General features: G+C 53.2%; 1 protein-coding gene across 7 annotated transcripts in view; it reads left to right on the forward strand.

The window, feature by feature from the left end:
• Positions 1-4,678: 4,678 nt before the first annotated feature.
• Positions 4,679-15,632, forward strand: part of ANK1 (ankyrin 1, erythrocytic) — a 39,081-nt gene continuing 28,127 nt past the window's right edge. For 4 of the 7 annotated variants that reach the window (XM_010562726.1, XM_010562730.1, XM_010562728.1 and 1 more), the window contains exons 1-2: positions 12,002-12,055; positions 14,101-14,202. In XM_010562726.1, coding sequence (XP_010561028.1) covers positions 12,017-12,055; positions 14,101-14,202 — 141 coding nt within the window. In that variant the 5' untranslated portion in view covers positions 12,002-12,016. Of the gene's footprint in view, positions 4,903-6,237; positions 6,538-12,001; positions 12,056-14,100; positions 14,203-14,608; positions 14,697-15,632 lie in introns of those variants that run through there. The other 3 variants (XM_010562731.1, XM_010562727.1, XM_010562732.1) reach the window with 3 other exon arrangements.

Here is a 15,632-nt window from a genome sequence, read left to right on the forward strand (position 1 = left end):
AGAGCATTGTTATCTGCTTATTTATGCCTACATCACTGTTGTTCTCTTTTAACAGGAGGAAGCAGCCTGACAGTGGCACTGTTTTTCATCCCAGCTCCCTCCTTGCATGAATCTGAGTACCTTCCATTATCCATGGCTGGGCAGCAGTAGCAGAATTGCTAAGGATCTAAATTATTCAGCTTCTGTTGCTGGCTCAGCTTTAAAACTGCATTCACGTTTCCTAAGATAACAGCTTGTTGACCAGAACCAGGGAGCCTGGCTGCTCCTCGGAGCCTCGGCAGGTGACAGGAGCACGGGGAGTGTTTTCCTCTGTAAGCAGAAAGGGGACATGCTGGTGTGAGGTGAACCCCAGGGTACTCTTGCCCTTGTACCAGGAGGGCACAGCAAGCACTGGGAGAGGAGCAGCTCTCCTCCAGCGACTTCAGCCCTGGACCCGTCCTGGCATCGTTTCTTTGGGGTGAGCAGCAGGAAGGGCTGCACTTCATTCCCTGAGCAAAAGCACACGCAGCTTCCTCAAAATATTGAAGCCCGCTGTTAAAGAAAGTTATTTACTGTTCTCCAAGGTAATGTGTTTACCTGTGTAGCTGCCTGTGCTACACTCCCCGTTCCCTTAAATGAAAGGAAAAGAACAGCTGAGAACAGATTAGCAGCAGCCAGCAAAGTGTCTGGTGCTGGTGCTGGGAGATCACTTCTCTAGTTACATGGAAGATAACAACACAGAGGAAGGAGCCTTGCATTCCTTCACAGCTACATCATAGTGCAGTTGAAGAGTTTCTCCAAAGGTCAGAGGCAGAACTTGCTATCTTGAAAAAACAAAACTCTTTGTAGCCGAAGGAGTAGTTTTTTTTAGAGACCTCCTCTTTCTTCTAAATTTCTGACGGAGAGCTTCTCTCCGCCCCACCAACTCTGTCTGCAGTTGCTGCTGGAATTCTATGTTTTTATCTCAGACATAAACCTGGAATGCAGTGGTACTCAGGGCTGCTGAGTCTCATTCCAGGAGCCATCTCAGGACAGCAGAGGGAGAAATTATTTTTCCTGTGGGTATCATAGATATTATAGCATCCAGGGAACAGCACTTAAGACATTACTGGAACCCTGGCTCGCAAAAATCCCCTGAAGCTCAGGGGGGTGCACACTGGCCCAAGTGGGAGCTGACAGCTATTATTCGCTGTAACTCTTGGCCACTTTTTCTCAACCTGAGTTTGCTCTTTCTTGGAGAGTATTCCCGTTGTGTCCATTGTAAATAATTTCCCTTTGCAGAGCTCCAGTTTTACTCTGTGTTAGCTTTTGTGGGTGCAACATGACACTGACCTGTACAACCTCAGAGGCCTTTAAGGGTATATGTGCTCAGATATCACTAAGGAGAGGACACAGTATAAAATCTTAGGGAATAAGCAACCCAGCCAATCTCAGTTCAGGGTCTGGAAACAAGTAAGTGTTAAGCAACTGCCTGAGACCTCAGTCTTTTGAGGTGTTTCCATGGAAGTGGAAAGAGCTCTTGGGATTAAGAGCTATTAATTTATTAGAGTATTTGTTATTTTTCAAGCTGTCCCAGGCTCTGGTTCCTCAGACAGGATTGTGCCCATACTGTTGGTTTATCCAGAACTGCAAGCTCTGTCAAAGACGTTAGTTAGGTATAACAGGCAAGATAATGGTGACAAACTGCTAGTAAAGCAAATTGCTCTAGGGTATTAGTTTTCAGCACTGATACATGCAACTCACATCAACTCACCTGCCTGCAGTTAGATAGGGGGAACTTCAGAGATGCCTCAGGTGAGGCGGTAATGAGTGAATGAGACCTAGTAGAGGGTTCTGTGGGAAGTGTTCAGAAAAATAAGATTAACAAGGGACAGCAATTAATGTAGCAAAGAGAACAGGTCCCTTAGAGACGGAGCCTGCACCAGCTCCACGAACAGCCAAGGAAAGAAATGGTTATTAGTGTATTACATACTTCAAGGCCAAGTGCTCTGTTCTCCCCCTTCTCCAGGGAAGGGAGGAAGCAGGCACGTACCTGCCACCTCACAGGACCCTGTTTGCTCATGCTCCTGCAATCGCCTTCTCTTCTAGAGCTGTAGAAATGTGACTGATAGTAGAGTTAACTCTGTGAGCTCCGTACAGTTGCCTCAAGACAGGTATCTGGTGCCCTGTGATATGACCGTCTGCCTCAGCTGCTGATCCACGGGTCGGCTACAGACCGGTACCTGCCAGCCCATGTGGATGTTGCTGATAGTCTGGGGTACCTCAGTGACCCAAGCTCTTGCTGCCTCCAAGCACCTCCTCCGAGGTACGAAGAAGTCGCTGGAAGGCTGTTTGCAGGCAAAACTCCAGGTCTCGGTGGGGGAGCAAAGGCTTCGTGGCTTGGTCAGGCTTGCCAGAACCATGCCTGGTAGTAATGTTTCTCTGTCCCTCGGAGGAGCTCTGGCCTGCCAACATCCCTGTCAGGGGTTCTTGAATTTAGGCGCTTTTCTTATTTCTCACGGCTGCAGAAAAGCTCTGCCTCAGTGGTGGGGACTTAGGGCAATTCCTTCCTACCACCCACCATGTGGCCTGTAGGTATGTGCCAAAGCACCCCGCGGTTACCATTACGGTACCCCACAGGAACCACAGGTATTTTCTGCTCTGCCCACGGTCGCAGGGTTTCCCTCCCTCAGCCGTGCTGTGGGTCTGTGATGTGCGTGGGGGAATCCTGGGCTGGAGCCAAAAGGTAAGCAGCGCGTTCCCTCCTGCACCGTGCAGGGCTCACCTCTCCACCCTCGTGGGGAGGATGCGGCATCGCTGGGTAGCTAGAAATCTGTAGGACTGAGCCAGTCTGAGACCACTCATCCCTTGCAGCCGAAGGGTTTGCCACCCCAGAGATTATCCTAGCCCTGATTTTGCCTGTAATGGGTTTGTGAAAGTCGCCGCTGCTGGTGCTCACTGGTGCCAGAGGCTGCACAAATCAAAGCTAAATCCCAGTCCCTGCCTGAGAGAGCTCTTGCAATAGAAGTGGGGGGCACCCATTCAGCAGACAGGTGGGGCAATCTCACAGTCACTTTTACACTGCTTTTTCCTGAGGTGTGGTAGGAGGTAGCCGCAAATGGATTGGAGGGCACAGGTCTTGTTTCTAGGACTTTGTCAAGTGTGTATGTTATCCTGATGGCTGCAGGACCTGGAGAAAGTTTGCATTATTCTGAGGCAGCAACTTTGAAGAGGCTCATAAGCTCTGGCTGCTAAGGTCCTGTCTTCAGGGTGCAGAGGACTCATATTTGCATTCATGACATGCAGTTATGCAGGGGGGGAAAAAAAAAAAAGAAGGATCTGAGACATTGATGATGTTGCTCTGTAGTTCAGAGCAGCAACAGTTTTTACAGCAAATGTGTGCCAGCCAGCAGTTGCAGTGCCCATCCTTTTGACAATTAACATTTGAGCTCTACCTGAACTAGAGGTGGAGTCTATTATAGCTCAAATACCAGAGGGATCCCAGACTTCCAGGGAAGTGCTGAATTGCACTGGACGATGGGAAGGTGTTTTCCTTAGACTGAGGTAAGGACTCCGCTTTGCTCTAATACTTCAACGTGGCCTTTGCTCAGTATAAAAAAATCTCAATTTCTGTGTAATGCAAAGCATTTTTCCACCCTAACAGGTTCTCTTGATCTACTTTTCCTGCCTCTCAGCTGATAGACACTTTCCCAGTGGCGGGCTGGGCTGTTTCATAGGAATTCCCTAGGGAGATAGAGCTGGCAGAACTATTGTTTTTTCTCTCTGAAGCTGCAAGCGTCACAAGCCGTATTTATCTGTATGCTACCCAGGCCCTTCCAGGCGTGATCACCTCATGGCCTTGTGTTCACTGGTTTGGCCCCAGTGCCTGGAATGAAGTGCCTTGGCCTTCTTGAACCTGTAATTGGCAAAAAAGGGCCAGGTGAACGGTAGCCAGAAACAGAAACCAAGCCACGCGGCTCCCCGGCAGTCCCCCAGCGCTTTGTCAAGACGGCCCCAGTTTCGCATCTGGATCCAAGATGGGGTTAGCGAAACGCTAGCAGAGGGATGCCTCCTGCCAGGCAGGAGAGCCAGGTGAGCATCGCTCTGCGGTGCGTCACCCCGAGCCTGAGCAGGAGGAGCGGGTGGGACGGGAGAGGTCTCCAGGAGGTCTGTTCCTTTTGAACAATTGGTGTGACTCCCTTGCGTGTCTTTCAGAGAGGGCATGCACCAACCACTGTGGACCCCTTGCCTTCTTGCTGCAAGCAAGGATCTCCTGAAGGGATGCTGGAGCAGGAGTCTGCTGTGCAGGTAGAAGGGGGGAAGGGGCGCGTTCATTATATTGCAGAAGGCTCCAGGCCCTGCAAAGGGCCTGGAGCTGCTGTCGCTAGACCTCATTTGCCACGTCAGTTCCATCTCGGTGTCCTTCATTTGGGACTGTGCCCAGCCAAGGTCTGCAGAGACCAGTGAACAATCTGGGGTCTTCTGCTGACTGCCTCTGGCCCAGCCTGCTTTGTGCAGCACAAAACCAAGAGACAGCGTGGTTCTGGCCACAGAGCTCTTTCATTTGGCTTTGTGTTTCTGAAGTTTTACCTTCCCTTGTACTGTTTGAAGAGCAGGCTTCACGCACGTGGGCTCCTCCCCGTTTACAGCTCACAAATATGTTTACGAAGTGTGCCTCAGGCATGATACTGAATGCATCGTGTCCAGCCTGGTGGCCCTCTCCAAGCCCCTGGGGGGGTGTGACAATCTTTAATCTCCAGACTCCAGGCAGGACCCTCGCTGTTATGATGACATGCAGGTTGTATGTAGGGTGCAGTCCTGCTGATAAACCTCTTCCAGACCGGCCGCTCACACTTGGTTTGGCTGTAGCCTTCCAGCATAAGTGGTTGTCCAAGGGTGAGCTGACTTTCTCCTGCAGTGATGACATGCCTGCGTTACTCGAGGGTGAGTATTTGGGCATGGTGAGGGGCTCGCTGGGCAGCACTAGGGCAAGAGGAATCAGGTCAGTTCTCAGGGTGTTTGGTTTGCACGCGGGAGTTTAGGTATATCCCGGCCAGTAACAAGGACTCAAGCGTTGTCTAGAGAAAACAGCCCTTGTCCCCAAAAGGTTGCAGCAAAATGGACCGTGGAATGGCAGCAAGGGTTTGCTGCCTTTCTTAGGTTGCTGGGAACTTGCCTAAGATCGTGCTGGGAGCCAGTGGCAGAGCCTGGCGTTGAATCCAGAATGGCTAGGTCCCCCCGGTGCTGTACTCGCTTCGTCCTTCTCGCCACCGCTTTGTTGGCAGAAGGGAGGTTCCCGCAAGTGTTGTTTTTTTTGCGCTATTGTAACAGGTAAACGTTGATTTCTGTGTTAGCATCTTTCTTATTTTACCCACCCGAAGCTCTGGGACAGGTGCAGAGGATGACGTTTCTTTCTAGGCACAGTGCTGCACTAGCTCTGCTGAGGAGCAGGTGGCTGTGCTGTTACGGCTTTGCTCGCATGGCCTCACCAGGGATCAGCTGGCAGAGATATATTGCCAGGCTTGTGCTTCAGGTGCTTTCCTGTCAATGCTTTCTTCCCTGCATGGCTTCCGGAGGCTGCACCCCGAGCGCTGGCCAGACCAGCCTGGCTGAAGGCTGCTAGCAGTAAATCCATCGCAGCCATGGCGCAGGGACTGTACTGCGACTCCTCACGGCGTCCAAATCCTAGGAGAAAGCCCCCTTCTCGGCGCTTTTTGCTCGTGCAGGCAGGCACGGCAGGTGCGGACTAGCCCTGCCGAAACAGAGGTAGAGAACGGGTCAGAGCAGACCGCAGAAATTCAGAGTGGTTTATAAACATCGCTAGAAAAGAGAAGGAAGTTTCTCCGCAAGGCACTGGGGCAGACCCTGATGGCACCGTCTGGGCTCCAGCACGTGTCCTGAGTGCAAGGGCACTGCCCAGAGCCCAGGGCAGGCTGGAGGCTGGTCTGCAGGTTGTGCCTTAGTCCCTGGCTTGCATCAGGCAGGCTCAGAACACATCTCTGCTTTCCCCCTTGCACTGGCAACCTGCTAGAGCCCTCTCAACTCCCCATCGTTCATTGCATACGCCTGCCTGAGACGTGTCATGGTCCAAGGAAGGAAGTGTATTAGGACAGTTGGAAATAAAAAGCAGTTACAGGGCTGCTGCATCTCTCTCAGCAGCTGTAAACCCTGTTATGTTGTTAGAAGAGGTGTAGTGCCTGAGCAAAAAGCTCTCGTGTATTGTCTTCAGTCACAGTCTATGTATTTTCTGGTGAGATAAAAATAGCTTTTCTTTTTCAGGATATCGCAGAGAGCAGAGGCTCCTGCTAACATCAAAGGAGAGTGACAGCTTTCCCCTGGGTGCGCGTGGCCTCAGCTGGCAGGAGCAATAGCTGTGTTAATTCTTGCCTTGCTTTGGCTCTGTGTGAAAGGAACAATGTCCTGGTCTCCAGCTCCCTGTTCAGACCTCTGGATCAGCCCCTGTTCCTCTCTCCGCTCACTGCCGCTGGACCCAGCACCGTACTTCACTGGGGAAGTGATGGTTTGCAAATGACAGAACAAGATCTTGATGCTACTACTTAGAAAATCCATTAGTAGCAGGTAGGAACTGACAGAGGCGAGCTTTCGTAGAGCTGTAGGCTGTAGCCCGAAGGGATCATTATCAGAAGGGGCAGCTGTGTAGGTGCAACTCCCAAGTCTTTGCTAAATACAGATTAAGCTGCTTCTGATACGCACTATCCTCACTGTCCTGAACCTATTCCAGCTTCAGCAATTAGCAAAGAGGACCTGTGAGGGGGGGGGGAGAAGGCAGCCAAATGGCAACACAGATGCTGTCTGTGTCTGAATATGCTCAGCAGGGACCGAGTTAACCTTGGCCCTGAACTGTATTACCAGTGACAGTTCAGAACTCTCTCTCCTGTTAAGAGTGCATAAAAATGGGCTTTCCAAAAGCTAGTTACTCGTGATTATGTAATGATGGAGGATTGTGCATGATGGAGGGGCCAGTCTGGTGCCTGCGCCTGGAAGCTTCCCCCCTCTTCAGTACTTTCAAAACGCTAATTGACAAGTTGCCTCCCTTCCCACAAAACCTGCCGGGGCCCTCCTTCTTTTGCTTTGGGATTTCTCCTCTGCCAGTTGTGCTGAGTTCTCTTCTAGCTCTAACAGCTCCTTGCCGCAGGAACGTGAGCAGATCTTTCCTTTCCTGCATGCTCTGATTCACCTGCTGCAAGATGGTTGGGCTCTCCCTTGTATTCTGGTCTGGGGATCTCTGCCGGGCATATAAGCCATCGGCCTCTGTGGTACCTGCCTTGGGGAGGCCTGGGGCTATCATGAAATTTCCACTCAGCAGAAAGGAGCATGGACAAAGGGTTTACTCAGGCTGGTGCGTGAAATGAGAACGAACTCACTTGGCAGATGCCTCCCAGAGATTACCTCTTGTGCCTTGACTCTTATCAGTCCTGTTAAGATCTGCAGACCTGTCCTAAATCATGTGGGCAGAGGTGAGGATGCTTAGAGAATAGAACTTGGGCATATGGACTTATCCTTTTATCTGACTAATTTTCCTGATGCTTTTGCTCTTCTCTTTCATCTGGGCTTGCAGTATGTGCCTGGTAGCCTGTTCTCTGTGCTCTGCTGGCTGCCTGCCTGAGGCTTTGCTACTATGGCCTCTCTGGAGATGCTGTGCTCTGCTGAATGCTTCCTTCTACTCAGAAAGCAGAAACCTGCCCGTAGGTTTTGTTTCCACTGCAGGGCCCACCGAGAGTGTCCCGTTTCTGTCAATGCAGATAGGAGAGAATGTTCCTGTACGGTGGTCAATGTGATTTCTGTTTCTGGGCATTTTGAGTTGAATCTCCGATTCAATTTTCCTAATCTTCCCTGATCATCTTAGAGAGAGACCCTAAGTGCCATCTTTAACTGCTTTTAATCTTAGCAGCTGTTTTAGTGTGTTTCCAGGACTGACATATTCTTCTCATCTGATGAGAAAGGATCCAGGTTATCACCTGCAGACTTGGGCACTTGATGTCTGCAAGGCAGGGAGGTCCAAATGAGCTCTGGCTCCACAAAAATCCCTAGGTTGGGCAACTGCTGAAAAGTAAACCACTACACTGATGTAAGGTTTTGCTGTCTTTGCTGGAAATAATGCCTCAAAGGTGAGGATAATGCCCACTACTGGACACAAGCCCACGTGAGCAAAGAAATGTCAAAGCAAATTTCAAGGGCTGTTGCAAGGTTTATTGTGCTACCTCCCCAGCTGGCAGCGCTGACCTAGGTTCCAGCACCCTGGCGCTAGCAACTGGAAGTGACTGGATGACCTCCTAGATGTGAGTTGGACCTTTCCACACCGTCTAGGTAGGGTACCCCCAGCAGTACATGGCTTTGGTGCCAGGATTCAGGTTTGCACGTCGCTGCCGGTCCTGGGGCTCTTTGGTTGTTGGGGTGATTGTGTGCTGCCCAGCCTGCCGGGTGTTTCCTTGCTGGACCTCCTCTGTTCTCTGCTCCATGAACCCATGTCAGTCTGGCTCTGCTTCTGCCTGTTCACTGGCAGACTGGCCACATACAGGAGGAATTGTGTCTCCTCGGCAGGGCTGAAAGCCACTGCTGCCTCCCCCAGGTAGGCCAATGGTAAAACTGTGCCTTCCCCTGAGCAGCAGCACACGAATCTCAGAAGGGATTGTGGCCCTCCTGTTGCTGTTTCTCTGCTGTTCACGCAGTTTGCGCACCCCAGTTTGCAAGATGCCTCAGCTGACCTTGCTTCTAATGTTTGCCAGAGGAAGGGTGGCACGTTGCTCCTGATAAGGGGTCAGGAGCTGCTAAGCTCCTTGCTGGAAGGAGCACGTGGCTTCCAAAGAATACAAAAGAGATTGAAGATGCGGAGTTATCATTCGTGGCAAAACTCAGAAGACGGCAAGAAACCTGTGTAGTGGTGGTACTGGGCATAACTGCTTTCAAGATCTTTGCTATAGAACAGCCATAGGAAGTTTTTCATGCAGCAAAGCCTGCTGCTCCTCACTGGCAATATTTTCCAGTAGGTAGGCCTGGAAGAAACAAAACTGAACGAGTGCCAGTGCTGGCAGGAGGGTGCCTGCCCCAACGATGCTGTACATGGGCCTGGTCTGCATCCTTCTGCCTCTGGCATGCAGGGACTAAGGGAAAACCACGACACAGCCAGCTTTCCTCTCTTCCCATGCAGGCATCAGTTGTGTGGCTCAGCAGACCCAAACTTCCCGGCCACTGGGTCTGACTGCCATTTGGCAGAAAGCATTTTGCTCCCCAAGGTATGGGAAGTAATTCGTTACTTGAAAATCTGCATTGCAATTCCTTTCCTCTGGTGTAAGAGCAGCACTGTTCTCCAGTGAGACCAGAGACTCTGAAGATACGTGGCAGAGACCAGGGAAGGGGAAAGGCAGGGGCTGAATGAGAATTGAGACTCTGGGAATTCCCTGTAGCACCACACGTTTCAATTGCAGGGCAGCTCTGGCTGTGCGATACCTCTGGGTAGAGAGTGAAGAAAATACAGCCCATTTCAAAAAAGCTCACAGTGACTGCAAGCTCCCCCACTCTTCCCTCTCTGTAACTAGTCCTTGCAGCTCTTCCAACAGAGCAGGGAATCAGCTGGTTTCAAGCATCAAAGCACTTTGTTTCTGCAGGCAGTGAGAAGGTCTAAGGGATGCTAGCAGCCTCTGACGGGGTGTGCTGCCCCTCACCTGCCTGTACCGTGGCCCGCTGGCTGTGCAGCACAGGCAGGACTGCTCTCCAGGGACTGCTGGAGTCAGAGACTTTTTGGAAAGGGCACCCGGTCCCTTTCTTCTGGCACCTTTGGCCCTGGCCGTAGCAGGACATGTTCCCAGGCAGTCCCACAGACCTGTGTGCGCATCCTTGCAGTGAAGGGGTCCCACCTCCTCTGGAGCTCCTCAGCAAGAAGCCAGCTAAGCCCTTCCTCATGTCAGGTGCTATATAAATAATAGAAGGACTTGCAGTCCTTGCTCAGGCTGCCTCATCGCTCCAGCAGAAGACCTGCAGGTAGAAGAGACAAGTGGGCAGACAGGGTAAAGAGGGCAGAGTAGCAGGATGCATGTGTGCCTTTTTCCAGTCTGGAACAGCGTGGCGACTTGCTTCTTGCCTGTCTTTGTGTCCCAGAAAACACTGTGAGATCAGCACAAGTCCCTGAACTCATTTGCACTTGGGAATCATCTACTTGCAGCATTTAGCAGCTTGTGCAGAGTGGGCTGCTGACAAATGTGGCCACCTTTCACAGAAGGAGGCAATGGTGAGACCCTCCCTTCCTTATCAGCGATGTGCAGATGGAGCTGGAGAGACCTCCTCCCTGGGTGGGAGTGAGAGAAAAGCACTGCCAGAATTGATTAGAGCAGGACTCCCGACACAGCCAGAAGACAGAGCAGGATTACTGAACCTCTGACTGTAGCCCTTGAAATCCAGCCTGAGCCTCTGGTTTGGCAGAGCTTCCCCTTTGCTTATTGCCTTAGCCACGGTTACAATGCAATGGGCTTGGTCAGGTCCAGGCTTCTCACGTTGGGGTGAAGGGGCTACGACATGCATCCAGTGCCAGTAACGCTTTGCGGGGCGAAGCTGTGAGAGCAGAAAGACGCCTGTGAATAGGAACAGCAGAAGCCACTAATCAGGCCCAGGAGAGAGAAAGGGAAAGACTTAGATTGTCAGCAGACAAGGGGAGCTTTTTCCTGAAAGAAAGGGAAGGAGAATAGAAGCACAGTCCGATGTGCTGTGCTATGTTTTTTCCTTTAGAAGGTCTTGGAGCACTTTGCAAAGTCCAGATCTGAGGTTTCTCCCTCAGGGAATTGCTGGCAGCAGCCTCCTGACACTTCACAGCTTGAATGTCCACAAGTCTGTGGAGCACAACACCTGTATGTAGTATTTAGCAGTAAGAGTGCACGAGGTACGCGACGGCAAGCGTGGCAGTTTATTTTCTCCCCCGGAATAGCTCCTTCCTGGAAAATTGCTAGGAAGGCAAAGGAGAAGGGAAACACACACTACAAACTCCAAAGAAAGGAAAACCAGTAGAGGCAGTCTCTGCATCTGGAAGCAGTTGCTGTATATCCTGGGGCACATGGATAGCAAGTGACTGCATGTGCGTGTGTGTACAAATACCCGGGGGGTGCATGTAGCATGCCCATGCTACGCTTTGTGCTTATTAGTGGATGGTAACTGTGCAATGTGTGTGTGTGTCTGTATTTAGGTACATCGGTGTTGCGCTGACTGGGATGTGTGTGTGTATCTTTTCAATACGCACATCTCCTTGTGTCCGTAGGATCTCTGCATTTCTTGCTGTCACCGCTCGCTTTTGCTGAAATTCAGGAGATGGCAGTGACCCAATCCATACTTCAGTTCCCTGGCTAATCTAGCGTTGTCTCGATCACCCCAAAGTAAAGCGAGCTGTTGTGAACGAATGCCCCCTGAGTGATAGGTAGGCAGTCCCAACATGCACGCTGATATCAGAAGGGCGATGTGACTGCAGATCTAGTTCCTCTGCTTTTACCGTTTGAGCTGCACTATCACTTCTCCTCTGGCCGCGTGTGTTTTCTGACTGCTGGCGTCTGATGTCCTGCATCATCTCTGAAAGGTGCATGCTGAGCATGGGGAGCAGAAGGGCAGCGCCTCTGAAGCACTCAAGCCTCAGCACATTCTCCAAGGCCCTGGCCCCAGCATTCAGAGGGTCAGGAGGGAACCGCGACCCCTCTCCTCCGTGGCAGGTGTTACCTGTGAAATGCCAGGCTCCCGGGCATGTCTGCGGGGCTGCTTTTTCTCTGCCGTTCCCGAGGTGGTACCTGCAGCTCTGACCCACTCCCTGCACTTGGCAGCAGTCATCCGCTTTCCGGAGGCGGCTTGGTATTAAATATCCTGTCTGACACAATAATGGAGAGAAAATGAACAAATTCCATTAGCGGCTGGCGATCCCTTCAGGGTCTGTATTGGAGCGAGGAGGGAGCCTGTATTTTTAGATAGAATGCAATGTAACTTACTGGCGCTCTCAAAGCTGGGGAGTAGATAACTAAGGAGGGAGAGAGGGGACACCAGGCTCAGGTTTCAGCTGAAGTGCTGGACTATGGCAGCGCGAAAGGGCAGGTCCGGTCCAGACGTGGCTGTGAGTATACAATGCACTTCTCCTTCGTGCCCACAGAGACCTCCGCTTTGCTTTTCTGCTTGCTTTCTGCCTGTAGTCTCTGCTGCTGGGCGTGCTGGGGCTTTGGGAGCCCCTTTGCTGCTGGAGCCTGTAGAGTTTTACCATTTTAATCTTCGCAGCTCCATGTGCGTCCCGTGGGTGGGAGAGCCTGGCTGAGCTGTGCTTTGACTTTCCAAGGGGTTCGCTGGCGAAGGTCTGTGCTGTGGCTGGCATGCTGGCAGCATAGCTGAGGTGCTGCCCTGTCATTGATCCTGACCTGAGATGCAGAGGCTTCTAGCAGGGTCTGGAGCTGGAAAAGCCCTTCGCGTTCAACCTGTTGCTTGAAGCTGTCAGTGTTTCCTTGCTAGACCCCAGGCAGCGCGCAGGGGCTCAGAGCACAAGCGTGCACTTCTAAGCACGGCGCTGGTGCTGCCTTCTGCCTCTTACAGTAGATCATCCTGTACGAGCGGAGCGCGGAGGTGCCGCGTCGCGTCTCCTCTGTGCTCACAGCCCTCCGCAAAGCCGACAGCTCTGCTGTGGATCTGGGGGCTCTTTCCAGATGGGCAGGGCTCTCCTCTGCGGTGGTAGCAAGTGAAGCCAAGCTGGCACAGGAGCTCAGGCGACCGGCACGTGTTGCCCCCCGGCACGCGGAGGCTGCGCACCGGTACGGGGCATGGTGCTGCTGCCCTCCACCACGTGTCCCTCTGACCCCGTGGGCTGCCCCAGAAAGGGGCCGTGGCACCCGGCCGCTGCTGCAGAAGCCTGGGCTGAGGTCTGCAGGGTATGCCCGGCACGGTGGGGGGCCAGGACACCCTCCTGTCTGTGAGCCTTTCCTTCTGCAGGGGGTAGCAGGGCGGTGGGCCCAGGGCATGGCTACGTTTCTCTGGGGTGGAAGGGTCGGGCAGAAAGGATGGGCTGGGGGAGACAGATGGGAGAGAGCAGAAGGCAGCTGAGTTGTGCTGCTGCAAAGTCCGACGGCCGAGGCGGCAAAGAGGAGGGGAGAGAGGAGCTCTGAACCCATGTGGTGCATCATCCTGCCCAGGTCTGCCTCCAGAGCCGTCCTCTGTGGCCATGCCGCTTCCAGCTCCTGTCCAGGAGCTTCCTAATCCTGGGTGCTGCTCCGCAGTCCCAGGCACTACAGGATGGCCTGGGATGGCAGGCTGTAGGCTCTCCTAGCACTGGAGGTCCCTTGGTGGGTCCCAATGTGAGTGGTACAGGAGGGGTTCTGATTTTCTACTGGAGCTGAAGGCAGAGGAGAGTGTCCTGCACCCTTGCCATGGATGTCTCACAGCTTTTTGCTGCAGAGACCCCTTTGGGCTGGACCTAGCAGGCAGGCACCAGCTCATAGTCACTGGTCCAAGGTCCCAGCCTCACAGAGCCACACCACTGCCTCGTTCCACCCTGTTGTTCTCCAGCTTCTGGTGAGCCATCCCATGGTCTTCATTCGCTGCTGCCCACTGCTAAATAGTCTCGCTCGGAGTATTGCTGTGCCTTGCCTGGGGTGGCTGTGTTTTAGTGGAGCAGGGAGGCACTGCCTTTGTGCTCAGCCAGGGTCTTTATCCCTGGTGCCGGTCCTCAAACTCACTGCCGCGGCGACCCAGCGGGTTCTGGAGGGCAGCAGGGTGGGCTCACCACCGCCACAGTTTAGACCTCGTCCACCGCTGCGGTCTCTCAGCCAGGACACGGAGGTGTTTCCCAGGCCAAGGGAGGCCACCATTGTTGCAGGAGTCCCCTTAGAGCTTCCTCCCTGCCCTGCCCCCAGTGCTGGGACCTCGCGTGGCTCTCCTGCCCCGTCATCTGGATGCTCTTCACTCTTGAGTCCAAGTCCCAGCCCTGCTTCCCCCTGTCTGGTTTGGGGCACCTCAGTCCGTCCCAGCCGTGGCACCTTGACCTGCCCAGTCTCTGCCTTTTCTGCCTGGTCTCTGCCGTCATGTTCTCTGCGACCGAGTGAAGAGCTGGCCCTGTGCTTGTGATAGGGGAGAACAGGGGGACACCGGGTCTCATGCTTTTTCTTTTCTTCCCCCAAGGCCGATGCTGCAACCAGTTTCTTGAGAGCTGCAAGATCCGGGAATCTGGACAAAGCCTTGGATCACCTCAGGAATGGGGTAGATATTAACACCTGTAACCAGGTAGGTGAAACCCACAGGGCTTCTGGTACCATCTGGAGTTCATGTGAAATTGTGCCACGCGGTGGCTCCCCCAGGCCCAGTGATGGTCACTGCACCCCTTCCTTACGCTGCTCCCGTAGGATGGAGACACGGAGGTTCCCAAAGTTGCTCGCTTGCTTTGCTGTGCATAGCTGATTGGGAGCGCCTGCCCTCATCCCACAGTCCTACCTGCCATGGAGCAGGGTCTAAGTGGGCTGGTAATAAGTTGCCTGGCAGAGGAAGTTTAAAAACTTTGTGGCAGAGGCTGCCTGTCCTGACCCCACTCCCCTGCCGTGCCTGATGTGCCTGGCTCCTGGCGAAGCGTGGAGGGTGAGACAGAAGAGCCACTGCGTTATGTAGAGTGTGACTGCAGCTTTTATGTGTGGAGGTGATTTCCTGGGGATGATCTGCTCTGCAGAGGCATTGTGCAGCTTCCAGGCATGTATCTCCAGAGCTGTGGTGTGCCCAGCTGAGGGGTAGGTGCGCATCACCCTGGCAAAGCACTGCAGCCGTGACTGCCAGCGCAGTGGAGGGATCCTTGGGGTGCGGAGTCGAGAGTCCTGGCAGACCCCATCCTCCTCTCACCTTCACCACCTCCTGCCAGGCTCCAGGCATCCCACAGCCCCCTGTCCCTGCCTCTGCCAGGCAGCTGGCACAGGAGCTCCGAACCAGAATTGAGCTCAGGGGTGAGGCCACGCAGGGCAGGCTGCAGCGCGAGAGCGGTCCCTTGCTGGGAAGGCTTCCACAGCTGAGCTGGGTGGAAACGGGTCCTATGCTGGGGAGAAAAATGGGTCACCAGAAGGCAGATCTGGACCAGTTGTCTTTGGGGCAGGGAGGGCAGTAATAGCTATAAAGACCTGGGGAGCCTGGCAGTACTGGCTGGAGAATAGCAAAGGGCATTTACAGGTAAGCAGAGAGGGAGATCTGAGGCTCCTTTAGGGTGACAAGCAACTGGGACAGCTGGAAGGGGCTCAGCTGCTTATCAGAGGGCAGAGCAGGTAGCTGTGAAGAGTGTAGCATAGTGGCTGGGACGTTGCAGGAATCAATCTCGGGGATATTCCCCTTGCCTGCGATGCTCAGGCTTTCCGATTCCCAGAAGCTGCAGCTTAACACGAGCAGGGGACATTTGCAAAATGCCATCTTGGGGGCTTGGGAGGTGTTGGGTAGGTGGAGCCCCTCCTAGCACAGAGCAGAGACAGGTCTGCCCCAGGAAAGGAGAGCTGCAGGCACAGAGGAATTGTTTGCACATAATCAATGGAACATTTCATATCTGTGTAGCTGCCAAATGCAAATGGCTTAGCCTGAATTGGGGTAGGTGCTGTAGGGAGAGACTCAGGGGGCTTAGGCTGAGCAGGGGGGACAGAGAGGCTGCGCTGTCGGCTGCTTTCCAGAGCAGTAGTGATGCTGGGGAG

Source organism: Haliaeetus leucocephalus, unplaced genomic scaffold (assembly GCF_000737465.1).
Source record: "Haliaeetus leucocephalus isolate CR32 unplaced genomic scaffold, Haliaeetus_leucocephalus-4.0 Scaffold162, whole genome shotgun sequence".
Classification (NCBI taxonomy): domain Eukaryota; kingdom Metazoa; phylum Chordata; class Aves; order Accipitriformes; family Accipitridae; genus Haliaeetus; species Haliaeetus leucocephalus.